At 42.2% G+C, this 16,569-nt stretch overlaps 1 protein-coding gene across 3 annotated transcripts in view; it reads left to right on the forward strand.

Annotated features, from left to right (window-relative positions):
- SNAP25 (synaptosome associated protein 25) overlaps nucleotides 1-16,569 on the forward strand; it is a 123,462-nt gene that overhangs the window by 66,276 nt on the left and 40,617 nt on the right. For 2 of the 3 annotated variants that reach the window (XM_019516234.1, XM_019516231.1), the window contains exons 1-2: nucleotides 7,004-7,146; nucleotides 8,119-8,160. In XM_019516234.1, coding sequence (XP_019371779.1) covers nucleotides 7,075-7,146; nucleotides 8,119-8,160 — 114 coding nt within the window. In that variant the 5' untranslated portion in view covers nucleotides 7,004-7,074. Of the gene's footprint in view, nucleotides 1-7,003; nucleotides 7,147-8,118; nucleotides 8,161-16,569 lie in introns of those variants that run through there. The other variant, XM_019516232.1, reaches the window with a different exon arrangement.

Consider the following 16,569-nt stretch of genomic DNA (forward strand, 5'->3'; position numbering starts at 1 on the left):
TTTTTTGGTGGAGCCTGCCCATCTCTCCCATGGCCAGGGTTGAGCTGCCAGCTGAGTGGCCCCTGAGCTGCAGGGGGCCCCAGTCCTTCCCTCTGCAGTGGTGGTACACCCTGGGGCTACTTGGGAGGGCTGCTTTTGGGCTGGGTGCTGCCCCAGCTTGAGGTCAGGGAAAAGTTGGATCGAGCCAGGTGCTGTCTCCAAGCTGGGGCAGCACCTGGCCTGCTAGCAGCTCGCCCGGGTAGCCCCAGGGGGTGTCACCACCATGGAGGAAAGGACCAGGGCCCCCCACAGCTCAGGGGCCACTCAGCCTGTTGGCAGCAACTCCCCCAGCCATGGGCAGGCTCTGGCTCCAATTAAAAAAAAAGATAGGGTCCCTTGCCATAATGTGACAGAAATACTGAAATGATGCATTGTTTCAATTTAGGGGAATAGAATAAAACTCTGAGGACTAAACCTCCATCACATGTACAAGTGCTCAGTGTTCAGACTGAAGGAGATGCTACATTCTCCTCAGCCCGTTTCTTTTATAGACTTTCTTTAACTCTTTATTTCCTACCATGCTTCTGTATCTATGTCAGTATAATTTATAAATTCTGTTCACAGTGACATTGGTTTAAATTCACTGCAGTCAGTGGGCTCGTCTATGTGTTCATTAATATGCCATTATAACAGCGCATTGTTTAGTACTTGTAATCACACAGGCACTAACTTAACGCGCCATAATCAGCGCTACTGCGCATTAGCACAGGCGCGTGCTTTTTAAGTGATGCTAATGTTCAGTCGACTAGTTCTACTGTGCATTAGCACAGTTTTTTTTCCTGTGCTGCGCTAATGCACAGTAGAATTAAGTCTACTGCACTGTTAGCATCTCGTGTAGATGCACCCACTGGAATTGTTTTAATTTAGACTCGGGTGCCCAAAGGTTCTTAAAAGAGTTATGCACCCAACAACTAATGAATTTCAATGACTACTGGGTTCCTAAGTGAGAAATTCCCATCTCTAGCATATGCTCTCTTACAGACTGAAGGGGGATTATGGTAAAGAGGTTAGCAACAACCAGTATAAACTACAAAATCTGCACAATTTCAGCCTGCATCCAGACATCTTCAGAGCTTAAGGAGTTTACTGTATTGTGGGCAAACAAGCAACTTCTATTGATTTGCATGTGTGGCTTTCTATTAAATAGAGTTGAATCAGCACTGCTCTAGGGCACTTTTCTGACTTAAACTAGATGCAAAATGACTTGCCTGGAGGAATGCTTTTCTGCTTCTTGAGCCATTCTAGGTGCTTTTTGACTAGCAAATAATTTTAATAGGCTTGTCAAGTCTAGCTATTTAGCACAAAACACTTCTCCAGCAACAACCTCTGACATTTTTTAAGTTGATGTCAAATTAGAAGTGTCTATCACTAAATGTGAACATGGTGGCCTTAATTACTTAGAAATTATGCATCTAAGGGTAGATTACAAAGGCTCCATTCTTGCACCTTCCTTTCACCAGCCAGACCTATCACTGATTCATGATCTTCATAAAGCATAGCGGTAAAAGATCAAGAGTTATATGGACTGGAAAGAGATCTACTTCTTAACTAATTTATCTGTGGAATGGTTAGTAACTCTGGAGATAAGAAGATAGACAGACACCAGTATTTTGTATCATTTGAACAAGCATTCAGCTCTATTTCAATCAGCTCAGGCTTCTGTCACCCCTTAGTTTCTACTGGGCATGCTCAGAGGCTTAACACTGGGTCCTGTATAAGATTGCATCACGTCATTTATATAGCAGTTTCTGTTGAAATAATAACCTATCCCTTCACCCAGGAGGCAAAAAGCAGGGGCTGACTTATTCTTCACCCACTTATAATCATATGAGTAGATGCATCTAAACTAACCTCATTTCTCCCCTCCCCTAATACTCACCTGTCGCAACTTCAAAAGCACAAGCATAGGCAGGGATACAGCTAGCAGTATTTTAAGCAGCAAGTAACAGATCATCAAAAGGACTTAAGTGTTACAACCCCTAATTTTTACTGTCTTGCTGCCTAATGGAATACAGAGCCCTCAGATAGGGGTGCAGATTCCCTATAGAATGCATTGGGGAGAGTGGGATTCATAGAGGCCATCAGGCTGAGCTCTAACCTAAACAGGGTTAGCATCATTGAAGAGTTTTCCAGAGATAAATCCTACTGTACGCAAAAACTCTGATGAGATTGGTGTCCTCTGCTGAACAAGCATTGCAGGACACGAATGTCCACTCATCATCAGGTAGCGATGTTCTAGGCTTGATGGGCATCAAGCCTGCTGCTGACCATCTGTGAAGAACAGTTCAGGACAGACTATGTACTGAAAGTAACATGAATGGAGGCTGCCTTGCCCTTAGTCCAGAGGGACAGCTCTTCCATTACTTCACCTGGTTGCACCAAGAAGTTAGTTTTTTTAAAATTCTGAATCAATAGACTGGATGCTCAGGTCCTAAAAGCTAGTGACATAGTTCTTGCAAAGTTGGAGGTGTCTATTTATACCAGGCAAAAAATGGGCTCCAAGTGTTGAATGATTTTTTTTTCAACTATAAGATAGTCTAGACCAAAAAAAAAAGGAGGGGGGACCTTGTATGCAGGAACCATTGCTTCCCAAAGTTCCCCCATTGTGTCCTTTGTTACTAAGACCCACAAAATGGGGAGAAGTTTTCAATCCACAGGGAGATGAACAGGAGAAATCATATTTGAAGTCCTCTATAACAAGCAAAATTCTAGAAATTTTTTTTTATGCTTATAATTGTTATATGCGATTCAGAGCCTGATCCAATGTCTATGTAAGTGAGAACCAAGAAGTAAATAAGGCAGTTCCCAATTATGTCTGTGGTATTGCATTTTGCCATGTCAAGTGAACTGAAAAATTTGGGGCAAAAGAGTATTCCATTTGAAAATACAATTTCCGTGAAATCAAACTGGGTCAATTCCAATGACACTTTCAATGGGGGGAAAAAATCCTTCCTGGCCTAGACTGGCCTTTCCACACTCCCATGTTGCACACTCCACATTCAGGAATGATTATTCAGGGAGTTTCATTCTGGGCCACAGAGATAGGCCTGGCCTGGCCCATCCAAAGGCAATGAAAATTCGTCATGGTGTTTCTACCATGAGGGGAATTAGCATTTTCAGGCCCTATACTAGCTCCTACAGCACAATGGAATCATCACACTCTACTCACTCTGAGAATGTTCTTACTTCAGAGTAGAAAGATCCCTGGTGTGTCACCCATGGCGCTCTCCTAATCTCTGGAGTGCCCTATTTTGTGTGAAACCTATTTACTGTTGACACTGAGAAGCCCAAATACATTTGTTGCCACACTGAACATTCACCATGAAATTAAGCCTTGTATTTGCATCAGCAGGGCCCACAGATTAATTCCTTGTGGGGGGTTCTAATGAACTGTGCAAACAACAAACACATCAGGCAGCACTGCCCATCCAGACATTGGTCCCAGTGATACTGGAACTTCTAATTATGATGTGAGCCATCAGAAGAAGTTAACACCCTTCAAATGGAGATACTGAGATGCACTTGATGATTCTAACACGAAACTGAGCCAAACTTGGGGGATGACTCTTTAAGATAGATTTCTTCCTGCTTGAACTTGAAAGAGCAAGAGCAACCACAAGCAAGGGCATAGCTAATGTAAAAGCATGAAGGTCATGCATTTTCCCCAAAATAATCAGCATGGCAATTCTTTGCAAAAGCCTCAGAGGAAACACAGCAACTGTCTGGTTTTCTTATTTATATTTCATAAGAAAATAGGCCTTGATTCAGCAAATGTCCTTGGCTCTCTGATCCCTGGAAGGCAATGGAAAGGAAAGGTTGGCCCACTGAAGAAGAACTCCCATGAAAGAATAAGGAAAAAAGAAAAGGACTGACAATAACAATATGAAATGTTACATAAAAGGATGTATAATACAAGCCAGCATTTTGCTTGATACAAAATAATGGTTGATTGCTGTTTAGACACTGCTGTTTAATTAGTTTACCTTATTCTGATAAAATGGGAGCCAACAGTTGTATCATTGTTTAGCAACCTGCATTTTGTTCAGTTTTAATTAACAGACATATGCTAGCCAAGTAAACAAGAGTGTTACTATCCATACTGTTGTGCAGAGTTCCTTCCAATAAATGCCAATTCAAATACTTGCTTGTATAGTAAATATTAAATATTCCATTCTCTGGATAATGAAAATGGGGGAGATGGCAGGAGGTTACTACAAAGGGTTTCTATGCGGAGTGGGAGGGATCAATTTTTCTGAGCATGGATGGATTGTAACATGGCATATCCATTACAGCTGTGCAAAATTTTGCCGGCTGTTTTGTTTCGACGCTGTTTTGATTCGTTTTGAGCTCGAAACAGTGAAATCAAAACAAAACGAAGGGCTTTGAAACAACCTCAAAACACTTCAAAACTTTCAAAATGTTTCGAGTTTCAAAGCTCAAGCTGGGTTTGCCTGTAGGGAAACAGAAAGTAAGGAGAGGGAGGGAGAAGAAAGGGGAGGGACACAGCTAGGGCACACCTTAACACACACACTGGAGAAGAAGCTCCTGAGGGAGAAGAAAGAAACACTGTTACGGTTTGGCTGCCTGAGATGGTGCTGGGGCTACTGTGCTGCTCACTAAGTTATTATTAGTATTACCTGTTGTTATTTAAAGTGATGGTCTAGCCTGAGGCTGTAGGGGAGGAGGAGATCTCAATGAGGCACACTACCATGTCATGCAGAGGCCCCAGTGCCAGTGAGGGCATGCCTTAACACACACAAAGTCACACGTCATGAGTTTTGCTTGTCAGCAGCCTGAGGTGCAGTGTCCCAGAAACCCTTGCACCCATCTCCTTGAAACCTGGCAGGCTTTGTGGCCTTAGCAGGAGCTAGCATACCTGCAGTTTTCACCCCGCTATGCCTCAACACACGTGACACAAGTTTTGTGTTCAAGACTTTGTGGTGCAGTTTCCCATAAACCGCTGTACCTATGTGTTTGAAACCTGGCAGGCTTGACAGCCTCAGAAGGGGCTACTGTCCTTACAAGTTTCATCCAAATCAGGCGTGAAATCACAAAGTTACAGGCAGTTTTGTAGTTCCCCATTATAGCCTATGGGCAAAACATCAAAACTGCATCAAAAACAGTAAAAGAGTTTGCCAAAATGAAACAGAACAGTGGTTTCAAAATGAAACAAAACTTGAAATGAGACACTGTCCTGTCAAAGTGGCGAAACAGAAGTTGAAATGAAACGGTGCTGTTTTGCACAGCCCTAATATCCATGTCTATATTGATCAAGCAGGCAAACCCTCTTTTTTTTCCCCAGGACCTTAAAGAGATGTCCCAGGCTTTCAGCCTGTGCTAGCCTACAACTGATGGCCCTTCCCCACCTCCTCCTCCATTCTCCCCTGTGAGCTCACTGGAGCACCCCCTTGTGCATGCTGCAGACTGTCTTTTGATTTTAGAATTTGGCCCTTACAGTCCTTCCTCACTCTGTGCTCTTACTATCTTCAATTGGAGCACTGCTAGAGGTAGGGTTATCCTAGCATAAATATACAGAGGGTTTGTTTTTATAGACAGATATTATGGGCTGGCAAATTCCTGGGGCCAAGTTCTGTCCTGCTTGTATTTTTGTTTCATTAGGCCTGCACAGGTTGTAAAGGCAAGACAGAAATTGGCCTCCTTAGCTTTGCTTTCTTGCTTTGTGCAGCTTCAGTGAATGGAAGGGTTTTTGTTCTGCCCTGCTGTGGTAATCGAGTAACATGGCAGGTGGTTAATGGCTGTTATTCTCAGTCCGCTGTGTGTCTTTACCCTCCCCTTGCAGCTGGATTAGTTCTTCCTGTGACAAATAAATCCAACCTTCAGTGAGCATTAATTTGCAACATGTCATGTTTGAATCTAGCAGAGAACTAAGCCAGTGTTGTTGTTACAAAGGCTTGACAGGCAGTAGGAAGGCTCACCTTTCTTAAACAAATCATGCTCGGCAATCACAGCTAGCTGGCATCCTTTGAGTTTATAACAAAAAATAAAACCTTCTTAAAAAAAGAATCAATGTGCCACATCCTGATCTTAGGCAAAGGTTTGCCTAATGGAGTTACTCTGGAATTAGAAGTACTTAAGAAGGGTCTATAGAAAAAACCATTAGCTTAGGGGTTGGCAACCTACAGTCTACAGGCCAGATCCAGTGCACAGCCTTCTCCGATGTTTCAGCAGAAAGAAACAGTGGCATTGGCAGGGTCCTAAGATTCACCCACCTCTAACCTTAACCAAGTAATTTCGGACCACAACCTGAAAAGTTTACAGACTATTATGTTACCTCATAAATTCTACCCCCTGCCATACAGGTTTACCCCATTTAGGAAGCTTTATCATTGCCTTTCAATATCTCTGAGTCTAAATTAGAGTTTCTCAAAGAGATCCTAAACTGAAGAAACAAAAGGGCTACATTGTTTTCAGCCGTTTGGCAGCTATGCACATTTTTATTCACTATGGAAGTGGCCCTCTGGGTCATGCAGGCCTCCATGTCCTAGGTAGAAAGAAATACACTTTGCAAGATAATATGGGTTAAAACCCTATGGGTGATTGCTTTCAACCTTGCTGAAGTACAAATAGTGCTCAAGCCTGCTACTTCTAATTGAATGTTAGCCCTTTTGAATTTTCTATTTGAAATGTGTTTGGTGCTTAGTGCTAGCAGAAATGTTGTGCTCAGAAAACAAAAAGAAATTATTTTTTCCTTGGTGTCTACAGCACAGACACATTCCTGCTAATATTCAGGAAAGTGACTAATAGTCCAGAAACAGAAAATCACCTTGAAACACCCACGAGTGTTCTGTAGTTTGTAAAAGATTGCTAACCATGCTGAAAGATTTTGTGGAAAGAGCACTGATACAATAAAAGCATTTTTTTGGGGGGGGGGAGGCTGATCTGTATGCGCAAACCTGCCAAGCAGAATGAGATCAACCTCATGGTTTCTTTCCCTGCTTGCTGTATTCCAGGCTCACAGACAAAACAAACAGAAAACCTCGATCCAAAGACTCCACTAACACATCCACAGCTAAAATGGCCGAAGATGCTGATATGCGCAATGAGTTGGAAGAAATGCAACGGCGTGCCGACCAGCTGGCTGATGAGGTGAGACCAATGGCTGATGGGGGTGAGAAATTTAGAGCTTTTTTTTTATGGGCAACCTACATCCAGAAATGGGCATAAGCCTCTGTGATGTACTTGAAAGTCTGTTTCTGCTTAATGCTAGCTTTATACTGGTGTAGTTTTTGACTGAAAGAAATTCTCTTCTTCCCTGCACCAGTGACACAAGAGAGTGAGTTTGTCAGTGAGTTACTCCAGTTTTCATTGGTGTTAGCCATCACCTTAGGCTTTGGGGTCTACAGATATAAGATATAAGATGTAAAAAATGGGATAAGTTGGAAGAAAAAATTAACCTCCTGTTTGGTTTCAAGCAAGGAGTTGCAGCTGAAGTGGGGACCAATATTTACCCTCCAGCCAAGTATGTCCAAGAGCCATTTAAGCTATCTGATAGTGTTAAAATCTGAGAAAAAAATATCTATGCGAGTCTTTACCCTTTACTCATCTTCTTCACACAAATTTGTCTGAGATATTAGATCAATATCAGTTTGAATGATCTCAGGAAGAAAAGCTGCAGTTTAATTTCTCCAGAGACTTTTCTAATTTGCCCAATTTAAGAGCAAGCATAAACCACCAATTCAGGTATTTTGGTTGGAAATTTTAGTTGGAAACCACAGAAGCTATTTTTAAAGTGGAATAGCTGCTTTCCGAAGCACTTTTTCTGCACAACATGAGCAAATTTATTGCAAACTCTGAATACAAAACCTTTAAAAAAAATCCAAGGCAGTAACAACTAGCAAAGTGATGCGATCGATGGGGCAATACTTAAGCTGAAGTCCTTAAAGTGGGATGGAAATATCACAAACATTGCAGAGGGCCTGTATCTGAGGAAGGGCATAAAAATACTCAAAAGAATGTTCCTTCTCTCTCAGGGTAGTAACTCCATCGGTACAAGCCTGTATGCTAGTAATAGAAACTGTGTTTGCCAGATCTAACTTCCTTTTCCCTGATTTTTTCCAGTCACTGGAAAGCACCCGCCGTATGCTGCAACTTGTTGAAGAGGTAAGGACTTGCAATTTATCCTTGCTTCCTTTGTAGATAAAGGAATTGGACAAAACATGAAACTTAGCATAGCCAAGTCTTGGCAAGTAAATGCACAATCTACATTGCCAGTTTATCACATTGGATAGATATTGCCATGCTTTATTTATCGTATTGAATAGGTATTTATCACATTGAATTTATCACATTGAATAGGTATTGGTCACTCTGCCCAAACTGATTTCCCATGGCCTGTCAATTAATTCCCAGGAATACTGTGAAAGTAAGTCCATTTGGGATGCAGTATCTCAGTTGATATAGTCAGTCGAGCAATGTAAAGATTCAACTGAACTGCAGAGTAACTGCTGTGACCAGTGGCAAATAGTGATATTCTGCCCATATTTTAATAGTAGGTTAACTGGAAACATCAGTGCAACCTAAAATCAGCCATTAAGGACCTGATTCAATACTGGGTTTCTGCAGCTTCCTGCTAGCATAACACTCTTGCAATACCAGAATACTGCAATGGTGAGAGTAGCTTTCTATTGACCTATCTTCCCATCTGAAGCAGCAGCAGAGCACCAGTCACTTGGATGCTCTAGAAATCCAGATTCACTTCTCTTTAAAACATTTAATGTAGATTTCAGGGCTTATCACAGGTGACTGACTGACAGCGCTGGAGACAGGAGTCCCCTGCTGCTCCACAATGGTGGGAGCAGCAGTGCAAGCTTGGTCAGTCTATCCTGCTTATGTGGCTCATTCCTCACCTTGGAGTAACTCATCACTTCAAAGTGATGGGGTGGAGGGTTTTACAAGTCTGACACCACCAAACTCAGCTTACATTGGTCACCAATCAGCCATCAGGTGGTAAAATACTTGGATTCTACTGCTCTGCCACAATATTTCAATTCAGGCTGCTAGAATATGTTCATGGACTAATGGCATTTTTACTAAGAGTCATCAGTACTAGCAGGCTTCCCACTGCAGGGCACATTAGACCCAGAGATAGGGTCTCCTGCTTCATTCACACTGACATCAGTGGGCATGTCAAGAAAAGATGCAGCAGGAAATGGCCTCAAGGTGCATGTTTATAAGTTAGCACAAGCACCATCCTTGTAGTTTGTAGACATCTTCCTACTGTAGTTGAAACTGATGGAAGTTTGCCTCTGTGTTCAGTGGAGAGAAAGTTGAAATCTGATGTCCAGTGCCCATTAAAAAGAAGAGCTGTAATTCTCCTACTTTTGTCATCCCTGTTGCACTTCTGGTTTGTTCCCCCATAATACAAGACTAATTGTTTCTTCCCCACCCTAAAACAACAGACTTAACTGACTTGCCTCTGCCACCTCTCATTGCTCCCCATGATCACTGAACATGCCATTGACAAGCACTGCTTAGCTTTCTTCTTGTTTAACACTATCTTGGACCCCCTCTGAGCTTCCCTCTGCCCCGTCTTCTCCGCTGAAACCAATCTCAAAGTTATTTGTACAAATTAAGAATAACAGATAGCACCTCTCCCAAAATGTACAAGTCTAATCATAGAAAGACCTGAGGTAGGAGAGGTAGTGGAGGCACTTTGTAGGAAAGTGAGAGCAACTTGCCCCAAGACACATCTGGTCAATATGGGTGTCTTTACATGTGCCCCAGGGGAGGGAGTGGGGAATGACACTCGGGAGCCACTCTAGTTAAAGTGCCCACAGCATCTCACATATTCAGCACCCCATGCTTCAAAATGACAGCAGGGGTGCTTTAATTAAAGCTCATTCCACAAGCTTTAGTTAAAGTGCCCCCACCACCATTTTGAAGCACAGGGATACTGAATACATGTGACACCAAGGCTACTGGAGCATGCTAAGTAGCATGCTCTAGCAGATTTGATTAATCAAGTCTGCTCCTATTCATGCTATATTAGAATGCATTGGAGTAGGCGTTGGGCACGTGTGTAGGTGCCCTGTCAGACTTGTGTCTCCTCAGCCCTGATCCAGTGACCTGTGTATAGAATGCTGGGTTCATCTACACATGCACTTTATTGCAGTTGACTAATTGGCTCCACAGTAAACTGTCACCGTTTATACTTGCACCCATGTTAGGGAAAAGTACATTAACCTGTAAAATTAGCTATGTTATTTGCAGGATTCTATGTTCTCATGGGTTTCCATATCCATGAATGTGAAGCTGAATTGAAATCCTTCTCCTTAGGGTTTTGTTTTGTTTTTGTATTTTTTTGGGGGGGTGGGGAAGGGGGCTGGATTTGGCAGTCTTCATAACTGGTTTGTCCATAAGAAGCTATTTCTTTATACTGTTTGTATTTCATTTGCACCCTGTTTGCTCCCATGCAAAATATCCATGTCTAACATGGTCATAGAGATTATTTAATCTGATTAATGATCAGCCCCTAATCATTGTTTTGGTTCTACTGTGCTTGGAGCTATACAGTCAGAATAAAAAGACAGCTCATCCCAAATTCTCTACTAAGCAATGCTCAGTGGTATTCTAGAAACATAAGATTGAGATATGCCCTTGACACTGCAGGAAGTGGAAGACATACATTTGCATTGGCTACCAGCAGTGCAGGTCACAGTGCAGGAGATAAAATTGCCTCTTGGAGTCTTCTGCACTACCTGTGCAGATGGGCTGGAAATGGATAGGCCAGGAAAGGGTTCTGTTTTGGTTCTGCCTCTATCAGGCATCTCCACTGAGATGACATAGTATGGAAAAGTCTTCTTCTGGTCCACATTTATAATGCTGCTTTGCCAGGAACAGATAACTTCCCCTGTGGAGCTACAGGGGAACCAGAGAAGAACTGTGACTGACCTGATAAGTCCCACTTTCTTCCTTGGTCTGCTCCTAGACAGTAAAGCTACACACTGGGAAAGTATATTATCAAGTAGAAGACTAGGATACCAGTCTGTGACACTTACTATATCAATAAAATGTACAATTGTATCTATGATTATCAGGGATTACAAGTGTAAAATCTAAGACTCTCAACTGCTGCGATAACATGTTACAAATTTACATATATTATGGTACCACTGAACTGTGTGCAACAAAAGGTGAACATGATCTAGGGCTAAAGGACTCAGACTAAACCACCATCATACAGAGTCTGTTTCCACTTCAAACCTTTTACCTGTGAACTCATTTTAAATACAGGATAACACAACAGGGGTAAGCAATATTTCTACCATGATCCCTACAAAAAACTAGAATGGCCTTTAAAGAAAAATCTATTATCATAAAAAAGACTGTTTCTAGACATGAGCTAGAAAGGAACACTCCCCACCCCTCCTCAACAAGCCCAGTACTGCAAGAATCTCAACAAGAGAGCACTCATTGGGATGTACAGACAAAACAACTCCTTTGTAAACTCAAAGCCAAATGGGGGCTATTTTCTCATCTCATCAGACATGGTTTTACATTTAAGTTAATTACTATTTTAGAACTGAAAATAAGTTATACAGATTTTATTTTATAAATGTATGGTGCCATTTCAAGACGGACAATAAATGAAGGTTCACATTTTCACTGACTTTCCTATCCAGAAATATGTCCTCACCTATAATGGAGAAATATGCCCTTTGGCCTGAATGCTGCACACAGATGTATTTGCTTCAGGAAATTTAGGATGCAGACAGAAGTACAGCTCCCCACTGTACCTGAGAAGGCTTTGCAGGAAGCGTTCTGAGTTACAACGATCCCCCAGACCAAACAGAAGTTCACTGTTGGCTCCAGGGGGGAGGGGAATCTAGCTGCTGCCTACCAGCCTGCAGCCAGTTTCCTCTAGCAATGGGCTGTCCTCTCTGCCAGCTCCCTCCCAGCCCATGCTGTTTTCAGAATGGGATGGGGGCAAAGAGAGCAGAGGGAGCTTGTTTTAGGGGTTCGTCAGCCAGCACTGGAGGGTGGGGTGGGTGAATTAAATGTATCCATTCCACCTCCCCAGCATAGGCTGAAGAACCCCCAGCTCAAACTCACCCTGCTCTCTTTCTCCCCTCCCATTCTGAAAATAGCAACAGGCTGGGAGGCACCACAAACACAGGTTACAGAAGAAACTATGTTTTGAAATGTCTTCATCTGAAGCCTCATGCAATGAGGATTCAGATTTTCACCCAATCCACCATTTTTGAAGCAGTCTGCAGCTGTGCCCTTGTATTTGGTCATGGCTATGGACTGCTTTCTGTGGCCAGATTAGGCAAAAATTGTCACTTCTATTTGAGCCCCTAGGGTCTGATTCGAAGCCTTTTGAAGTCAATTGCAAAAGTCCCTTTGACAAGATTAAGCTTTGGATTTAGCCATTGGTTAAAAGAGAACTAACATTAGTTTACATGTTTTTTTAGAAATGGGTATCTACCACAACTGGGATAACTTTGTTGGCAGTGGTAAGAACACGGGGCCAAATTCTCAGCATGTATAAATCGGCGTAACTCAGTGGTGTACTAATGTGGGGGGCGGGGGGCACCAGCTGAGCCCTCCATGGGGTACTCTGTCCCCAGTGGCACTTCTGGTTTCACTGCTGGCATTTTTGAGCTCAGTAATCAGCTGCCGGGGGATCTTCCCCCCCCACCCCCCGCTTGGCAATTGGCTGCGGGGGGAGGGGGGGTGGCTCATTGCAAATACAAACATTGCCCCTGGGTGCCAGAGACCCATGGTATGCCACTGGCTTAACTGCACTGTAGTTGAATTATGCCAGCCAAAGATGCCCCACAGGCTTCAATCAAGCTACACAAATTTAGCCTATCTGAGGACATTTGGGTAAATCCCCATAGTAAAAGAACCAACTAATTCCTTTGATCAGATGTTCAGAAACACTGCGGTGTTATTAGGACTATTGCTAACTCAAAAAAGAGCTGAGTTGTATTAGAATTAATGATTAGGAAATGCATCTCTGACCACACTTTTACCTTTAGGGTATTGACACTTCTCCTTAGTGTCTTTATAAACTGCTGGCAATGTCAGCCTGTCCTGATACATAATTGTCTGCACTAATTTATTTAGAAGCAAGTCTATAAACCATAATGACTGATGTGAAATTCTTTATGTAAGTGGATTTTTATGTGTGCTATAATACTGGCTCACAATCTGGCATATATTTGGTTCTCAACATACCTACGGAAACAAATGGAAAGCATCTGCCATCATTGTGATTCTCCAGCTGGATACACTTCCTGGGCCTGATACTACCACTGTTTTGAAACCTTGTCTCACCATCTGCATCTGTGCAAAGTATGTGTAAAACACAACCTAATCAGAACCTAATCATTTTGCATCTGCTCTGTACAAGTTTGAGTGACTGCACAAGGTACAAAGCAGGTTCTCTGTATCTTCAAAATGATTGATGTGGTTTGAGTTATCATTCCATTGTCTTTCCTAGTTCCTTATCCTTCTTAGGCAATTAAGAGAAATAATGACAACACCTCAGCAATTATATAGTAATACAATTCATTCCTAGAATGCTATGCAAATTTCAATGGCAGTTCTTATGCTGATTTCAATGGGCTTTGAATGAGACCCTAATAAAAACCCTGTTACAGAAGACGGAGGGTAATGTACTCTATGAAATTCACGAGGGATCCAAATTCTACTCTTAGTTGCATTGGTTTTTCATGCAGTAAAACCAGATTTACAATGATGTGTCTAAGAATGGAATTAGGGTGCAACAGTTTTAAAATCACAGGTTCTGGCTTTCTAATCAGAAAACATCATTTTGACCTTTGACAAGAAAACATCAGAACATGTAATTCACTTGAAACACATAAATAATTTCCTTAACTGCAACTGGATTACTCACACATTTAAAGATTAACATAAACTCAGATTCTCTTTGATCAGGTACTATAGTGTGGTATTGTAGCCATGACAGTCTAGAAATTATGCGAGAGGCTAGGATTCCTTGGGGTGATATCTTTTATTGGACTAATTGGGTGCATCTACACATACAATTAAGGCAGAGCAATAAACTGACACAGTTTGTGCCAGAATCAACTGCTCCCTAGCACAGCATCTATACGTGCCCAGGACTATGGCACTTTGAGCTGGGGTGCAGCAACCCTGGGTTGGCAGGGCACCCAGGGGGTCAGCCCCAAGTTCCGGGTGGCAACGTTGGGTGGTGGAAGGCCTGGTTGGGGCATGAGGGTGCTAAAGTGAGGGGCTAGATGGCAGGCAACCCTTGCATTTTAGCACCCTCATGCCCCAGCCAGCCCTGGTCACTGTCTACACATGCATTTCAGCACATGTAAGTACTCCACCATAAGATAGTATTGTGCCCAACAGTCTTATCTTACAGCAGAGTTAATTAATTTACTGTGCCCTAATACCAGCACATGCATAGATGGTGATGCTGTACTGCAGAGCAAATTAGTCTACTCTGCAGTAAAGCACGTGTAAATGCACCCACTGCGTAGCGGAGTTGGACAAACTTTCAGATGCAAGACATGCTTCATCAGGTGAGACTTGATACCAAATGTCTTGCATTCAAAAGCTTCTTTGATCAGGACATTTATTAAAAGGCTGTGTTACTGTCATTTAAAATGCAGAAGTTGGAAGGATGTGGAAGGATTTTTTTTTTCAGATTTTTTATTTTATATGAATTGTATTATTTTGTTAAAGTGCTTAAGCTTTAAATATTCAGAGTCCCTGGTTCAAAAACAGCTTGGGATGGAAGCAACCAAGTCCTGGAAGCCATAGACTTATCATTCTAAATCTTGTAAAAATCCAGTGCTTCCAGTGAAGTTTCATGTGTAAAACCACTGAAGGAGAGGGGCCTTGGTCATAACCATCTAATGGCTGTTCCATGGTTTATGTGAATGTTTTTGGTGGTGTCAGTCCTCCAATTTCAACTAGAGATGCGTCCACTTCACGAAAACAAAAACACGATGTTTTATTTGTACTAACTGGCACATATCCTGCCAGACTCTGCAAAGACCAGAACCTGAGAGGACAGGGAGACAGACTATTCATTTCTAGAGTTGGGGTGGACATATTATGGCAGGCCCATCTGGCAAAGATTATACTGCCCTGAGAAAAAATAGAGGACTGCAGCCTATAGCACTCATTTAGAAATGCACTACATACCTTGTATTTTCTTTTTAAAAGAACATAAGTGTCAGGTGTTCAGGTATCAGAAGTGCTTTGTCAATACATGATGGTCCCAATTCTTTTCTCAGATACAAAGGAAAGACAAAGGTAAACATCAGCCAAACTGAAAAGAGAATGCTGCATTTAGTAATTTGGAAACCCTGCCTTAAACAACAAGGGATAAGGTCCTGTACTACAAGGAACTCATGTGCACTATAGAGTCCCGTGCACCATTTGCATTTTTCTCGTGTCTTTGGTATGGGCTACTCCATGCATCTGCTCTGCATTTACAAAAAAATGAAATTTCCCATTCAATTTCATAAGAGACGGTGTGTCTAAGGATTGCAGATCCTACATCTTTGTAAAAACGTCCATGGCAGAAGCTACATATTAAAGGTCATTTCCTGCCCTCACCACAGTTTTACAACCACATCAGTGAATTTCAGCCTACTTGCTGAGAATACATTCTGTTTGTGTGGCAAATCCTATTTTGTCCCAAGGTCATACATAATTGGAGCTCCTGGGTCCTGAGCACGTGTGAAAGTCTGCATCATTTTAGATGCCTAAATGGGAGCAAGAGTCTTTTGAAAATCTGGCCTTAGCCCAAATTTCAGTGAAAGAAGCTGAAAAAAAAAATCGAAGAATATTGAAAAAGGGAAAGATTATCACTTGGTGCCAGATCCAACTACTGTTCACATCAGCAGACTTCTTTTTATGAGCGTCAATAGGCTTTTTGCAGACCTCAAATGTGCATACATCTATTCACTCCACTGGCAATTAAATTCTTGGAGTTTTGCCAATGTATTATCACTGTGGACACATACACCAAGCCTCCTGGATAACAAATATGGTATGGCTTGATAAAGCACAACAGCACACCTGGCCAGGTAGGTACAAGACTGCTGCACCCATGTTGCTCAGTGCAAAGATTTGCACAAAAGGATTTGGCACCAACTGTAAAGTCTATGGGCCAGTGGTGCAATCTTTCTCCCAACAAAGTTCTATGAATGGAGGTTTGTCACAGGCCAGCTGGGCACTGTGAGTATATCAATTTAGCCACTAGGCTGTTTGGTTTGGAATCGAGGAGGCAGAGTTGGGAGGAAAACAATGGCAAGTTTATTATAACACACACACACACACAATAGTTAACAGAAAGATAAATGTGATAAGCAGATAATGCAATATTAAAGAGCTAATAGTAAATAATAACAACAGATAAATAGATCAATGTGTTACAGGCCAACTGAGCACTGCGAGGGTATCAGCCACTGCCTGTTGAAAACAACAAATAGACAGACATGGGTTGGCAACTTATCGGCAGTCCCACAATGCCAAGTGCACACCAGGTGATTCCAGTGA

Source organism: Gavialis gangeticus, unplaced genomic scaffold, assembly GCF_001723915.1.
Source record: "Gavialis gangeticus isolate Ggan-Ray unplaced genomic scaffold, GavGan_comp1, whole genome shotgun sequence".
Taxonomy (NCBI): Eukaryota; Metazoa; Chordata; order Crocodylia; family Gavialidae; genus Gavialis; species Gavialis gangeticus.